This window comes from Cyanistes caeruleus, chromosome 3, assembly GCF_971803275.1.
Source record: "Cyanistes caeruleus chromosome 3, bCyaCae1.hap1.1, whole genome shotgun sequence".
NCBI lineage: Eukaryota > Metazoa > Chordata > Aves > Passeriformes > Paridae > Cyanistes > Cyanistes caeruleus.
The window spans coordinates 41,307,708-41,324,370 of record NC_141703.1 but is presented as its reverse complement, the minus strand read 5'-3'; the positions used below and the strand labels follow the sequence as shown (position 1 = coordinate 41,324,370).

General features: G+C 38.5%; 1 protein-coding gene across 2 annotated transcripts in view; it reads left to right on the top strand.

Annotated features, from left to right (window-relative positions):
• GPC6 (glypican 6) overlaps positions 1-16,663 on the top strand; it is a 709,793-nt gene that overhangs the window by 644,088 nt on the left and 49,042 nt on the right. Inside the window, exons 6-7 of one of the 2 annotated variants that reach the window (XM_086880897.1) lie at positions 7,115-7,258; positions 11,511-11,540. In XM_086880897.1, coding sequence (XP_086737023.1) covers positions 7,115-7,258; positions 11,511-11,540 — 174 coding nt within the window. The remainder of the gene's footprint in view (positions 1-7,114; positions 7,259-11,510; positions 11,541-16,663) is intronic. The other variant, XM_086880898.1, reaches the window with a different exon arrangement.

Here is a 16,663-nt window from a genome sequence, read left to right as displayed (position 1 = left end):
AAATTAATGGCTTTGCCTTAACATTCATCAGTGCACTGAAATTCTAAAGTCAACAGCTTGCCAAGTTATCTGCATTAGGAGCTTCTATCCCCCATCTAAATCCCGGTAGTCACTTACATGCTGGCCAGACTGCCATCTAAGTCAGTGATTTTCCATTGCTTGGAAGGAAGCTGCTGTAGCTGGGAAAAAGTGGGGGGACAAAAAGCAGGAGCCTGAGGTTTACATTCTTCCTGTCAACCCAAAATTAGATGCTTTTTATGTCCCGAGTGCTGCAGGTTACTAAGAGTTTCCTTCAATATGCCATTTGCTTTCAACCTACATGACGTTCCTTGGATTTTAAAAGCAGTCTACATCCTGCAGGATGAGACTTTATTCTGGCACCAGTGATCAAGGTGTTTAACAGCCAAATTCTCTCAAATATTTTGGGAATTAAAGGCTAGCTTCAGCAAACCCAGCCCTAACCTCAAAAAATAAACAAAAAATATTTTCACTTAAAACTCACCCCAGGCCCAGGTGTATTTTGTTTTCCTTTTTACTTGTTTGGTTTTCACAGTTTTCCCATAAGCTGGAAAGCTACATCCCCTGCCAGAGTCCAATGATGTTTTGGCATGAGCTCATCTCACTACTTGTTTGTAGCAGAGCAGACTGTTTCTCCTGTCCCTGAAAAATATTTTATTTACTGTAAAGATTAATACCAATACCATTTGCAATGCAGAGGTTTTTCTTCTAAGAGAAACCTCAGACAATATTATTTTTAATCTTGCAGAACAGAAAATAAATTATATCAGAAAAATTTATTTAATTATATTTTCATAGATAACAGAGCTGTCTATCCTTGAGGGACCTCTGTATATTCTCTGTGGACCATTATTCTCCTGAGATGTGATTTCCTTGATTTCCTAGGTTATATCCATCCTTTTTCATGTAACATGGAAATGCTTTACCCTTAAAAAAAAAAAGGCAAAGGCTCTGGTTGTAGTGCTGTCCTCTTCTTATGCCAGGTCAGACCTGCAGAGATGATATACGAGCAGACTTTGAATCCATCCTCTGTCATCTAATTTTTCCCCCTTATACATATTGACCACTTAGAGCTTCAGTGGAAATGACAGACACCTCACCAGATGTAATGGGGTGCATGGAATGCAATTACAGACCTAATGTGGAAGAAAAGCCACTCTCGTCAATTATTCTGAGATGCCACTCAGACAGCTTCAAGCAGGGTGTTGAAATCATGGTCTTTTCTATCTTCTCATTCTTCAGACAATTTTGTACCTTTTATTTGACTGTACCTACTGAAAAATGTGGTGACTAGGAATCATAGCTATTTTTCCACAAGTCAGTCAGTGCCTTTTTCACAGTGGAAAAATGATGATGCACTAATAATGTTATGCCTGCAACACCCACATACACATAGATTGTTTTTCACCACTGACATGCAGCCTTTTCTACTTAAAAATCTTGTTGATGTCTGGGAGAAGACTCTATGTTGTATTCAGTAGAATTTCTGGCCATGTTATATAATGTTTTTCTTTTAAAAGGAATGGAATAAATGAAAAAAAAAAGGTTTCTTCCTCAAGAAGCTCCCACTTGCTTCATCCTGTTTGTAGGCACAAAGAGGATGTAGAAGACACAAAGCTTATTTAATCCAAAATCCAGTGCTCCTGTTTTAAATAGTTATATAAATTTTCCCTATTCCAAAAATCCAAGAAAAAGCCAATGACTTAACTATTAGTCAGTGCAGACAGTCAAGGCTTATTGCTTGAGTTCACTCCTTGTCTTTCATTTCCTTAGAAGACATAAACCCTCTTCCTCTTTTGATGGCTGTATGTCAATACTGAGAGAATTATAGAGATACCACTTGTACCTCTTCTCTCTTTGTCCTACTCACAAGGGACATTCAGACTCAAGCACATTCCAGTATTTCTCACTGCATAAAATGGCACATCTCTGTTCCCAGGCCATTAACTTCTCTTGTTTGTGTGATGATTATAGTCAATTCTTCTTGCACAGTTCACATTAAACATGTGCTAGTATTATGTTGAGATCCTCCAATTCATGACGAGGCTGCAATCTTTCTCTGTTTACTTGGTATTTCTCAGCAGTTTGTATTCAGCACTGGCTGCCTAGGAAGTCTGACCACAAATCTCTTGGCTTCTTGGCTGCTCACCTTGCACAACTGTCATGTCCCTTAATGACAGCCACACAGAATCCTTATTTTGCCTCAGGGAAAGTCCCATTCCTGGCAGCTGTGACAACTGGAAACTCTTGTCGAAAAAGAGCAACAGTAGAAAGTCACATCCCAAGCCCCAAGGCCTTTCTGCTGGAAGGATCTTTGTGCTCTGAGTACACCCAAAGTTTCCCTTCTCCAAGAGAAGACAAGGACAGGTGATCATCGAAACTGGTTTCTTTAGATTCCTCATCTAACACCTGCAGCCATTCTTTCATAGTACCTTCCACAAACCAAACCACAGAGAGTGCAAAACAATCAGCCTGGGCTGCCTGAGATGCCTCCTGCGGCATCAGTACCTTTTAAGAATAGGCCTTTCAGCCTGGGTCTACCCAGACTAGAGTAATGTTCCCTGAAGGTTGCCTCTGGCAGAAGTCAGGGTGCAGTAGATTTACCTTGGTTTTCTGCTTACAATAGCTGAGACAGGATATCCTCTTTCTTGAAATCTCTCTGTTACTCTTCAGTGACAGATTTTTGGTATTTGAACAATATAGTGCTAAATTCAGTGTTCAGCAACATGTTGATTAGATTATTTCTCAGGCAAAATTTTTACATTTTGTGCATTGTTTCCCAAGGTTCAGCTCATATCTAGCTTAGTCATAGCATACATTTGCCTTATTTTCATTCTCATTCTCCCTGAGGTAATTCAGGTAGTCATATTCAGTCATAACATATAAATGCTTATTTCAATCTTAGCCAAAACAAGCATGTTTTGAGAGCCTTCACAATTTTCCCACAAGGCTGTCAGTACCAACACCTTTGATTCCTGCTTCAAGTCAAAAAGTATGTGCTACATCTGCTCCATTTTAAAAACATGAATGTTTACTAGTTGATATCTCCAGAGATTGCTCATTCACAAGTGGAGGAAAACTCAAAAAACAGTGCAAAAGATGCAAACACCCATTTTTTTTGAAAGTGGAGAAAATTCCTAGTCTGGTTGCATCAGCATAATCGTGTCTCCATTGCTTCTTAAAACACAACATATTGAGCTATTTCCTGCAGCAGCCTGGTCCTATACAGGTTGTTATTGTTAGACTGCTGTGAGAGTCATTTGGCTGCCATGACCAGATTTTTCCACTTTCATACAGTCTATCCCATAACAGAGTTTCCCTTTAGTAAGTTCTTGAATCTGCTTTTATCTGAGTTGATGGATGTGCCATTTTAACCTATAAATATATGTTCCTTCTCAGCAATTACTTCAGCTAAATGGATGAATGAGCTCCATGACATAGCAGACTACCTATGCATTATTTATAAGGAGGATATCTTCACAGAACTACATCCAAGGTTCTTCTTAAAATAGTCCACAAGTTTCATATTAAAAAAACCTCTTCATTTATCTGTGTTCTTTCCAGAGCTCTGTGCAGGAAAAATATAATGGCATTTCAGGTAAAAAATCAATGCTCTTCTATCTGAAGAGTCAATGGAGCAGAATCATAGAGAGACACTCAACTGGAAACACTGAGCACTAGCACATGGATAAATAACAGTATGACCCAAGGCTTCACAGAGAACAAACTATGTCTTCTGCAAAATTCTAAACTTCAAATTCTCCTGGGAAAGGGGCTCTTTTTTTCCTACAGTATCTACATCCTGGTCCTGAAGGAGATACTTCCATTTAGACAGCTCAAGAGATTTAATTCTTCACTGGCTCTGTTGATTTGTTCTCATGGCTTCGTTCATATCCTTGACCATAGAGATCTGGTCCATTTGAGCTTTAACTGCAGTTCAGTGGGAAATGGTTTTGTGTTATAAAATCTTAACAAGTGTCTCAGATATCCCAGAACATCCCAAACTACTGTAGATGCTGATGAAAGAGAAACAGAAGGCAGCTTCTGATCTCCTCTATCTTAGATGTATAGCCTAAATGTAGACACATACAGGATGACAATTAAAAGTAGCGTTCTTAATTTCAAATGTAATCCATTCTCTAAATTCAGATTAAATGGACTGCACCAATTATATATAAAATACAATTTTTTAGAGAGTGGGTTTATGTTACCAATTCACAGCATGTGCAATGAAACAATATTTTTCCAGAAATTGTTCAATACCTCTGAGTAGCATTGCAAAGAAAGTATTTCTTGTGCTTCTTCTTAGGAAGCATTTGTTAATATTATTATCATCTTTACATTTTGTGTTCTGTCACTTAATACCAGGATGTAAATTAAAAAACATCTCTTTTGCACTCAAAATTCAGTTGCTGACTATTGTATCCTTATTGCATTTCTGTTAGGTCATTTAAAGAGCAAGTTATTTCTTTTTCTGTGATGTAAATAAATCTAAAATTAAATAATTAGATTAATTAATTAATTATATCTGTTAAATACTGTCTATTTTCCATCTCTATTATTGTCTGACTGTATGTAAATTGGTTTGTATAAAACCTCTTGCTTCAACTATTTGTATGAAGATAAATGCCACAAAGTCTCTGTTGGGTTTTTTTCAATACATCATAAGAAAGATGAAATATAAACTGTGTAGACTTGCAGTTGCACCACATGGTCATACAAGGAGCTTAACAATCACATGCTGGGACATTTAAGGAGACGTGCCCTCACTTTCCTTTCTCCTGAGAATCTAGTTTTATGTTTTAGATAATTGCCACTTGCTTTGTAGGCAAATGCTCAGTTGTTTAATTGAGTAAATGGGATTTCATAGATATCTAAATAAACAATTATGTATTCAGTGCATAACTTATCTCAAGTCAGAAGAAACTTAAGTAAACTTTTCAAAGTATAATTCATGCTCGATGATATTAACATATCGATTACACCCTTTAAATTGTACACTATCCTACACAATTATGTACAAATCCTGAATATTAATCTTAGTTGAATTTTCTTCACAGACAAAAAATAAGATTCTTTCCTGATGAAAGGTTTAGAGCTTTACAAGCTAAAATAATTTTTCTCAGTTGATTACATTAATTTATTGTCCAACAGAACCCAGGACTAGGGAGGCTTGAAACTCTTAAAACAGATATTCTCAAACCAGACCAAACAGTATTCCACTCATAAATTAAAAATCCCAATGGCTATACAACAGCTGACCTGCTGGACTTTGAGCCAAAGCAGACCTGATGATTGGACATATATTTAGTATGAATCAGCTTCTTTCAGCAAATTTTGAATCATTTGGGGCCTCGAAATTAACATTAGGAAACCTAACTGAGAGCAAATTTAATGTGCCCTGAAAGAAACACAAGTTTCACCATGGATGTGGGTCACTCTTCCATGGGGTGCAGTCCTTCAGGCACAGCCTGCTCCTGTGTGGGTCCCTTCACAGGGTCACAAGTCCTGCCAGGACCTGCTCCAGAATGGGCTCTTCTCTCCATGGGCTGCAGGTCCCTGCCAGGACCCTGCTCCAGCACAGGCCTCCCACGGGGTCACAGCCTCCTCTGGGGCACCACCTGCTCTGGTGTGGGTCTCCTCCAGGGGCTGCAGGCAGATATTTGCATCCTCATGGACCTCCATGGGCTGCAGGGGCACAGCTGCCTCACCATGGGCTGCACCACGGGCTGCAGGGGAATCTCAGCTCTGGCACCTGGAGCACCTCCTGCCCTCCTTCTGCACTGACCTTGGTGTCTGCAGAGTTGTTCCCATCAAATATTCTCATTCTGCTATTCTCTGGCCACAATTATATCTGCACAATGATTTATTTTTTTCCCCTTCTTAACTATGTTATCATGGAGGCATTACCATTATTTCTGATTGGCCCAGCCTTGGCCAGCAGAGCCTTTGCCCTGGAGCCAGCTGGCATTGGCTCTGCTGGACATGGGGGAATCTTCGAAACCACCCCTGGAGCACCCCTACTACCAAACCTGGCCACAGAAACCAACATTGCCACACAGAAAGGAGTCATTTGGTCATACAGTCAAGACACAGCATCATTCAAACAGACTGTGTATGGCATTAGAGTTTTGTATAATATATCTTATGAGAAATTCTGACATTTAATTTTTTTTTTCTTTTGGGTGGAGGAAAATGTTTAAACAGACAAAATGCAACCGTCACAAAACCATAAGGGTGATTCTAAAACTGAAAAAGTTGGTATGAAGGCAAAAACTAGGATGCTACCTTTTGAGAGCACTTGGAAATTACAACACCATGGATATTCTTTCTCTTTTTGGATGTGCAACTTGTGTGAAAATGCATCTGGGAAATATGCTTGATATCCAGTAGTCCAAAGTGTCCTCTGTGTCCTTTAGTACCTACCAAATACACAATACTGAAACTATTTTTCCAAATGAAAGTATATGAAAAATTTCATAACCCCGAACATTATTTTCTACACCCAGAAAACAAACACACTAGCAGAAAATCATTATTACTGTTGCCCACTCAGTCTGCCTCATCCTTCTTTTAGGGAGAGATTGGTAGGGAATAAGAAAGTTATCCAGTTGCAAGACTATTTCATCATTGACCTTTTCTCTAAGACTACAAATAAGATTGCAAGGTAGAAAGAGCTGTAGGTAGGGATTATGGATGACCTGTGATTCTGGGTAAATACCACATTTTTACAAAACTGAAAACAGTTATCAACTATGTTCTGCCACAAAGAACATCCTTTTGTGCATTTTTCTTCCTGGAAAGACTGCAATTAAGACGTTTCAGATGTTAGTTTCTCATAATAATCACCTTCTTAAATTAAAGGGGTTTTAAAGTCCCTGTATGTTTCTATACCTTCACCATGTGATTAATAATTCTAAATTATTAACCTGAGTTTTAATGCAGGCCAAGCACTCAATTCACAAATATAAAAATGTCAGTCAAACCTTGTTTCAAGTATACAAAAGAAAGAATAAAGAGGCTACAAAATACCAGCTCTCCTTTTTTTTTTATGATTTTTATATAACCAACATATAACCATGAATGTCTTTTTCAGGTTTTCCAAGGATGTGGCCAGCCTAAACCAGCACCTGCCCTGAGATCTTCCCGTTCTGTCCCTGAAAACTTCAACACCAGGTTTAGGCCATATAACCCAGAGGAGCGACCTACAACTGCTGCTGGTACAAGTTTGGATAGGCTGGTAAGGCGAAATATATTCCATCTTCAAATTATTACAAAAGGCTTGGCTATATACTAGAAGGTGGTCATCTCCTGATTTAATAATTTTATAATCACTCTTTATATTTTCTTTGCCAGCTGTTCCAGCATTCTGTAAAGCTTTTGTTGTTTTTTGGTTTTTTTCCAGTGGAAATGGTATAGGATTTTGTTGTAGGAGAGCAGTATGGCTCAGTTTGTATTAGACTTGTTAGAAGAGAATAAAATGTTTCCTAGCAGCCAAAAACCGCATAAGCCTTTGCAGGTACTTTGGAGTATAAATTATGTATCAAAAGTGCTCTATGACAATATTTTATTTTTTTTATTTTATTTTATAGAGAAGTTATGTATTAAGGCCGTTTTTATAATCTAGTTCTTTAACTTAAACCCTTGCAAAGGCACCTTGATTTGTTTCACTTCTTTACTTAATTATAAAATTACCACTGCTTTATTTCTATCCATCTCAACACCTGACTAATCAGCTAAAACTTCAGTGATCGTTAATCTTGCTTTACTTATTCAATCATTTTGGAAAAAAAAAATAACATAAGATCATTTTCTTTACTACCAATCATCAGTTTCACGTTTCAGACTTCAATGTTCCTGCTATTTATACATCTATAGATTAATAGAGGGCTAATTACTACAGCCAGTAGTTATTACCATCCCAGCAGTCACCTGTAGGTAAAACCAATGAGCATAAGTGAGGAGTTTCTGATTTTAAAAAGGCTGTATTACATGCCCTCAGCTTATTGCTGCACACTTGCAGAACACTGGTCTGACTTGCCAAAGAGAGTACCCAAATATACCAATGCAGATGAGGACCCAGGTATCTTCTTGACACCGTCATTCATCAAATTCATGTGATTGTCACAGTAGTTTTTCACAGTGCCAAGTCTTTCAAATCACTTCTGTCTATGCTGTGCTCTATGTACTCTCTCCTGTCAATTTTCATGGCAACTCAATAGGAAAATAACATGGCATTTCTAGTCAAGACATGGGATTACCCTGCAGCAAAAAGCAACATTTGCTAGTTCTCAACTTTTGAATTAGTGTAGCCTGGTTATCCTAAAAGGAGAAGCAGAGAAGATGCTTACCTGCATTGTAGATCCTACCACAGCAGGATCATAGCCCAGTGCAACATCTCAGGCTAAAAATCTGACTGGCAATACTCAATCTATATTTGATGGGATCCTAATTTTACCCTTTCACTTCAGATTCGGAGAACCAGTCCTTCTGCATTGCTTGGAGCAGAGGCCTGGATCTTAATGTAGAACTGGCCAAGGTGAAGTGAAAGGTCACCAAAGCCTTTAGGTTTCAATCATGCTTTGTCAAATCTAAAGGTTGCAAACAGCTGAAATGGGAGGAAGAGCACAGAAAGGAAGGCGCTGGAAGCCCTGCTCAGCTTGGATTAGTCTGAGTAATGTAAAAACAGTTCAAGCATTTCTGTAATGAAAAATGAAGGTTTAAGATACATTACATATCAACGTAAGAAGAATACTTCTGAACACATTAATATTCTTTTTAAAATACTAACTTGAAAAATACTGAGCAGCACACTGAATAAAACAGAGATATGTCCTAAGCTGCCAGCCTTTAAAGACTGAAACTAATGAAAGTTGCCAATGCAGATAATTCTTTATAACTTCTAGACTTTGAAAGGGGAACTTAACTCCATATGATTTAACTCGTTTTGTTCATGCATTATTTCAGGAAAAAAACAAGGAGTTTAGTATTTCTGCTGTTAATTTAAAATAGTGTTCAAATCAATTTCCTATTTCCTGTTCTTGCTGATGGTATTTAAAGTAATTACTATTTATGGTCTGTTAATGATGAGTGTTGGTATCAAATCCATCTTCAAATGGCAGTGATGAATGTGTTGTCTCCTTCTGGGCTGGGACCAACCATCTCTCAATTCAGAGATGGCTGCTGATCTCAGTGGAGCTAGGAAAGGTAGTTTATGTGGATTAGAGCAGACGGCCTTATTTCAGAGCTGTAATCCCTTAGCAGCTCTTGGGAAAGGTCACTGCCTGCATCTCACACCATCTTGGGTAATTTTATCCAGAAGGATATAAATGCTACACTCCTGCCTCACAGAAACACCATTTAACCTGTGTTAGAATCTCAGCTTTCCATGTGCTGAATCATTCCCCAAATGACGTATCTCTCTTCATTAACTATAGCCAGAGCTTGGAGGACCAACTTCATTTGGATACTTCCAACCCTTGCATTGTTAACAGGATGTAAGGAGGACCACATGCACAGCAGTTTTCCTGTCTGCACACTTATCATTTTCTGTTGCTTATTTCATATAAATACACTGCAATATTAGTATTTTGTTGGTAATTTCAAACACTTAAAGACCATTTTGATTATTATAGATATAAGAAACAAGATTTTTCTTGTGATTCGGAAGACTGTTCAGTGTTACATTAAGTCCATTCTGGAGTTTGTGTTCATGAAACACTGTCAGACCATTTAATTTTAAACTGTCACCACAAAGTCCAAACATACAGTTACCAAAACCTCAAAAGAAGTGACAAAGCATTCTGCTTTTATCTGTCTTTGACAGCAGAAAAAATCAAGTTTAGAAAATATTTCCTCTGCATTTCAATACAAACATGCAGCATATCCGAACTGAATTCTGTTTTGCTCCTGCTCATATCCCCACTTACAAGCTTAATTCATTTGGGCATATTTTATCAGGTGTGTTGCACAAAGCAGCCCTCATAAGAAGCCTACACTGAAATTACCAGGTACTGAACCCACCTGAGGAAGTGCTCCTTCATCCTTGCCTGAGCTTATGTGATTAATCCAGCTATTCCATTCCAAAAGGAGGGAAAGTGATTTCTCTGTGTTATTGTCATAGCTGTAACAAGTAAGGCTTAACAAATAAGAAATAGATCAAAATTAATTATAAGAAATATGGAAAAATTTAAATATCCTCCAAAAGCTATGGTATATGTGGTTTTAAAGCATCTGATGTATTTAGGAAGTTATGTAGAGTTTGAGAGTCTTGTCTAAGGATAGATGAAAAGCACCATCTGAGACATCCTAGGGTATCTGAAATATAGGACCAGCAGAGGACTAAAGGAGACCAGTAGACTCCTGGAGCAGCAGAGGGGAGCTGGCTTGAGTACACTACAGAAGCTCAAGCAATTCAAGATACTTATGCTCAAACAATTCAATGACATTTTCACAGTACTGGGCCTAAAAGGCTCTTTCTGAAGTCAATGGAGAGAGACATACATCTTTGGAGAGTGATTCACCCCGTCTGTCACAGACATTGCTCAAAGACTAGGAAATAATAGACTCAGATGGAATATCCACATGTAGATAGACAAGATGGACATGCCTCGGAGTATTTAAGTCATCTAACTGAGCTGGAAGATAGAACAGTAATTTGAGATGCTTATGCTCCCCTGGACTGGCAGCTGAAGTCTGGACAGAACACTCTAGTGGATGTTCACTATGAGGCATCCAAGTGGGAGAACAGAACAGTTCTCTGCAGGTTGCACCATGTGAAATTCAGCTAAATAAATATAGTCACCTAATGCTCTTTGAGATGCCTGTGCTCTTCAAGATGTCCAAGGGTGAAAGTGAGATTACAGGAGACTGTTTGGGAGTAGGGTGGAATATATCAGAGCTGCTAAATTCACTTGTTCTGCCTTCATTCAGATAACTGTATTCCACCTTATACTGATTATAACAGTAGCAAAAATGAGGACTTTTCTGATTCAGTGTAGAAATCCACAGTGCAGATACCTAGAACCAGCTACCTTGATTTGAGTCCAGATGGCTGTAATTTTTACCGTTAACAGAGAGAAATATAGGCCTTTCTTCAGTTGTCGAAGCACGGGTTTAGGCACCTGATTTGAGATCATATATTTCTAAAGCACAATTCATTTCATCCTAAGATATAGACTTGAACAGCTCAGAGAAATCTTTCCATATCCCTCTACTACAAAGTGCCAGAAAGTGACAATCTTAGTCCAAGCATCTAGCAAGTACATCTGAAGATCAATAAATTTAGAAATTGTCAAAAGTCAAAATAATTTTAACCACTGAGCACACCTACTTCTGTAGAGCATGATCAAAAATTTCTCATTTGAAGTCAACTGCTTATAAATACTCGTTATCTTCTCTGTGGTTGCCTGTTTGGTATAACCTGTGTTTTATTTTGTTTTGTTTTGTTTTGTTTTTCTGTTCCCTGAATCTGTTTCCCTTTTGCTTCCCAGAGGACTATCTGGAGGACAATGCAACATGGTGTAAGCTTTGGTATTCTTATTCTTCACTTCATTCCCATTTGTCTTTGTACAATGCTGGACAAAATACTTGTATAAGTTTCACTTTCACCATCTTTACTTTGTGTGTGTATCTTGTAGTCCAAAATACTAGCAGTTCTTTCTGTAATTTTGCATTCTAATTTCATTTTGCCCAGTGCCCAGAGCTGCTGTTGCCTTCCAGTATTTTTCTCTCACCTCAAGGATGATGCCTTATCCCCAGAGAGGAGCTATGTGAACTAAAAACTGGTGTAAGCATCCCCATAGTCTCAAACCCCACAGGGGTGTGTGGAGTAGCACAGACACTGCAGTAGCATTCGGCTCTGAGTCCTGTGCCTGGAGCAATGGAAATGAGCTCCCAGGCCTTCCTGAGCTCTCTCCCTAAAACTGCCCTTGTCTCGCTGGCCAATCTCCTTATGCTTTACAGCTTCATAAGTTTTTGTGGCTATTAGAGGTCCCTGGTTCCAGACAGAAAAGCTTTCCTCAGCAGAGCTCATTCAGCACAGCCCAAGGGGAAGGCAGGAACATTGCACAGATTTGCATTTAGCATGGACTTAATAGTCCAGCTTCTTAGCAGGACTAATTAGTCTACAGAGAGCACCATGCTGATACAGCCATGCTGTTTCCTGTGTTTGAGCTGCCCCAAGTACCTCTGTATCCACCACATCACTGTACAGCAGTGCTGTCTTAATTCAGCTGGAATTTCTCCCGAGAACATACTGCAGCCTGACCTGGCTGGACGTGTATAAAATAATTCCACATCTTCTTTCAGGAAGACATGGAAGTTTTCTTGATTTTTCACCTGGGAGCTGATGCACTATTAAACATATAATGCATAATGCACATGCATACTATGGAGACAGGCAACTGAGAAATTGGCTGTGGCACTCATGGGTGATTTGCATTCACGTATAGTACAGTGGCTGCATAGATTAGTGGACGAGCATGCACCCTGTCTGAGAAAAAACACCTTTTATGCTCTTTACCCTGGGGAGGGGAATATACTGTGTCACACTTTGTGGGAAAATGTTCTTTTAGCATCCCTACTGATTTCCTTAAAGTAAAATTAGATAAAGTCTCAATTTCCATGAGAAAAATACCCTGAACTACCCTTTTTAGGAATAAATGCTGATGCACTTTAAGTCTCTTTTTAACTTTTTTGTTCCACTGTGCTATGTTTTTCATTACAGTGAAAAAATGTGATGGTAACCTAATAAATCAGTTGTGGGCAACTTTTTCCCAGTGCTCCAAAACTACATGAAATAGAAAATATGACTTTAAAAAAATATAATCTGCTTTGCATTTTCACTATAAAAGACTAAAAGTAACAGGACTGTATTCAGGCATTGATCTGAATTGGCCAGAGAATCATCCAAGTCATTCCTAAAAGTGAAGTTTTCATTTAAGTTTTGTTAGACTCTGTTTGGTCCACAATCTTGAACTATTAAATACATACCATGATAGCACAATATTCCTGGGATAGATGTTTATCCTTAATATATTTTTTCCTTAAGAGACCCCAGAATAAAATCTAGAAGATATAAGTCTTAGAGGGTTTAAAGTTCTGGGATTAATTTTCCAAATATCTTCAGTATACTGAGGCCATAGGATAAGATATGAACAATGAGCCTGTAAAATACATCATAACTCTGGAGTTTTGGGTCACACTCTGAAGGCTGAAGATGACAGGCTTTCTTAAGTGTTTTAGAAGTCCACTGGCTTCCCACAGGCTACTACCCCAAAACCCTTAGACTGCTGTTGGATTTGATAACTCTGTGATGTTATCTGTGTGATGATCCTCCAGTTTTACATTTTGCATGTTTAGATAGAGTCCTATTTCTTATTAGCTGTTTGGATGCAATATGCAAAATGAATAAATATGTTTTACCACCTTTGTTGAGGTCAGTTAGCAATTTGATGTTAGATTTAGGCTTTCATTGGTTGTCCAAAAATAAGGGTTTGCCTAGTATCAAGTTCTGTTTAGTCTCAGTTTCTGTCTCACAGCTATATCTAAGTTTAAGTCCGTGCGATCATTTTTTCCCTCATGGTAAATACCATTTCCAGGTGGCAAAGGTGGATGAATGATGGTGGCTGTCAGAACCCTCCTGGGAGACCTGACAGAGTCCTGTTTTTAAAAATGGTGATATTATTCCATCCCCCAGGTGGACAGTTGTGCATGCTGCTGTATCTGATGCATTGCATTCCGGACGTGCGTGAGGAGGTTGCTAAGACGGAGCTTTGTTACAGTGGTTGCCTCTGTCTTCAGGTGGAATGGGTCTATGTGCTGCTCAGACCCTGACTAGCATGGGCAAGGCAAGGCCATCTCCCAGCAGGGACGGGGGCCACACGTCTCCACGTTAATTTGTTGTCAAAGAAAATGCACAAATCTTGACTGCCATGCAGTTTATGCCTTGCCTGAAGAGTGATGTCTCATGGAACACAGTGCCTGCTTGATCATCTTCTAAAATGGACTTTTTAGTACTAGTTGAACTTCCTTTACCTGATGGGTGTGAAGACCCACTGAGAGTCATCATCTCATTTCCAGGAAAGTCTTAGGGGTGTGCATGGTACTACGGATGACTGTTAGAGAGGTGGGGTATACAAAACCTGCAGATAGAATCCAGTCTTAATCACCAGACTTTCTGCAAAGATGAAGTAAGATAGATGAAGAAATGGCACAGTCATGGCTCCTCACTTTGTGTACATTGATAAATTACGTCATTGCTGAACTTGGCTGTTAGAGTAAAGAGAAGGCTAAAGTTTGCACATCTGTGCCCTAACAAACCAGATAAACACGAACTGGGATTTATTTGTCCGAGCTTTTCATGTTTCTAATGTTGCAAAGTCTGAGCTATCACTTCATTCCTTTACTAACAGATGAAAATAGCACCTCCAGAGCTTCCTTAAATTACTCATTTAGAGAAGACAATAATCTGAATTATGCTCTTCTCCCCACTGAGGATGAATATAATCTGGATGATTAATTCAGAGATCCAATTTGTAGATGTCTAAATGTAACCAGACTTCTTAGCATTGGAGCTAGGCTCTATGAATCAGATGTGCACAAAGGAGATTTTGATCTATAAGATATATTGACACATAGTTCTTATCATACTGCTAATCATACTCATTACTGTGGTATCATCAAGTACCTAGAAGGATAGCTAGACTCAAACAAAAATTGTTAATTTCAAGGCTGCACAACTTCTATTCAGTGGAATTTTCACCTTGTAAATCTGGGTTAAAATCTACTTCCTTCCATTTGATGTTTCAGCTTCTGCTCAATAAAGAGTAGGGGGGTTTTCCAATATACAGAAAGTTTGTATTACCAGCCTCTGGAAGATTAATCTAAGCAGGAAATACATTTGCACTGTTCTTTCAAAAGGTAGACAGATCACATTTCATTTCATGTGTCTGTGCGTGAATCTGCAGAAGGAAAAATCAGTTCTTAATGTTCTTGTTCATGATAAAGATAGTAACTATATATACATCTTCTACTTTTAGTGTTTTGAGATCATATTAGGAAAAAAAAAATATGGCTTAATAATTTGTGGCAGGGCTTGTGTTGCCACTTGCAGTGCATAAACCATGCTTATTTAGATGCTTCCAAGTAATATGACAGTAACAGTGATGGCTGCCTGCCATCCCTGGAAGGTGTTACACTGTGATGATGAATTCTTGCATTGTTAAGATGAGTGCAGCCAACAAGTTTTAAGTTTTCATAAAAAATGGAGAATTAGAGGGTCCTTTTTTGTGTGACTACAGAACATAAAATGTCTTTCCACAACAGTCAGTTGTGTACAAGTGTAGATGCCAAGCAAGAAATTAAAACTTAGTTAATTTCTAAATTAGTTGCAAATAGTAAATCTCACTCTCCAAAGAAAAGCATGTTTTATGCTTTACTGGCAATTAGTTTTCTCCAGCCTTTGCAGATTATTTTATTTTGTTAGACTGCAGCAGATGGATATATTGTGAACTTGTAACAGGAGTGTGCAGTGCTGAACTCCACTTAGAACAAATAGTAGGCTACAGCAGGCTGAAATTGATTCCCCAAACTAAGCGTCTCATATGTTTTCCTTAGATTGTAATAGACAGAAAATGGCACTTTATGGACTTTTATATGTATTACGGTGTCTAAAGAGAGGTAAAATATAAGGAATAAAATGGTTTATCCTCATTACAAATGGGGACCTTTTTGTGACCCTTCTTTAGTCAAAACCAAATATTTTACATTAGGAAAAATTTCCTGTATTGTTTTCCTCCTCTTATCATCCTTCAATTTTTACCATCCCTCAGTCATATCAATGTGTCAGTCTTGGTTGTTGGGATAGCAATACAGGATGCTTCTATAATGCAGAGCTGTATGTAATGTAATGTAAACAGTAAATCTTGAGTGGCTAGTTACAGATGTTTGATGGAGAAGGGAAAAGCATGGATTCATCACATCAAATTGTATGCATCATTAACAGAGGACAAGCCTAAGACTGTGCATCTCTGAGCAAACACAACAGCATTTTCTAGATCCTGGGTCTGGGTGTAGACCCTAGCAACCTCACAGGTCCACATTAGGGCAAAATTAGTAGCCAGCATATTACAAATTCAGTAATATGTAATATTACTGTAATAATAAATATTATAAGTAATATAAATTCAGTTGACAGCTTAGTCAACATGGAAAATGAGAGAATACCTGAAAGGCACTTCAACAGATCCTGTTCTGGACACTGCCAGTACTGAGGTACACGGTAACAGACAACTCTGCCTACAGGATTAGGATTGAGTAGTATGGACTACTGGCACAGCTGGTTAAGAAAACAAGCACTTTCAGAGGGTAATTCCCAGTCTGATGTAGATATCTGCCAGAGGTTACATGAATAGCTCTGTGGAAGTGCCAATGTTTCTCCATCAGCTATGAAGAACATCAGGCTTTACAAGATATTGAGGTTACAGAGGACTAGAGCTGAGTTAATCTAACTCCTGAGCAGTCAATACCTGACTTCTCCCCAGACAGGCCTACCAAAGTGAAAGTGACTAAGACTATTAGAATTAAAGACTCAGATGTAGTCAACTGTGGACTGAATAGAAGCTCACAATTTCACTATGCGCCA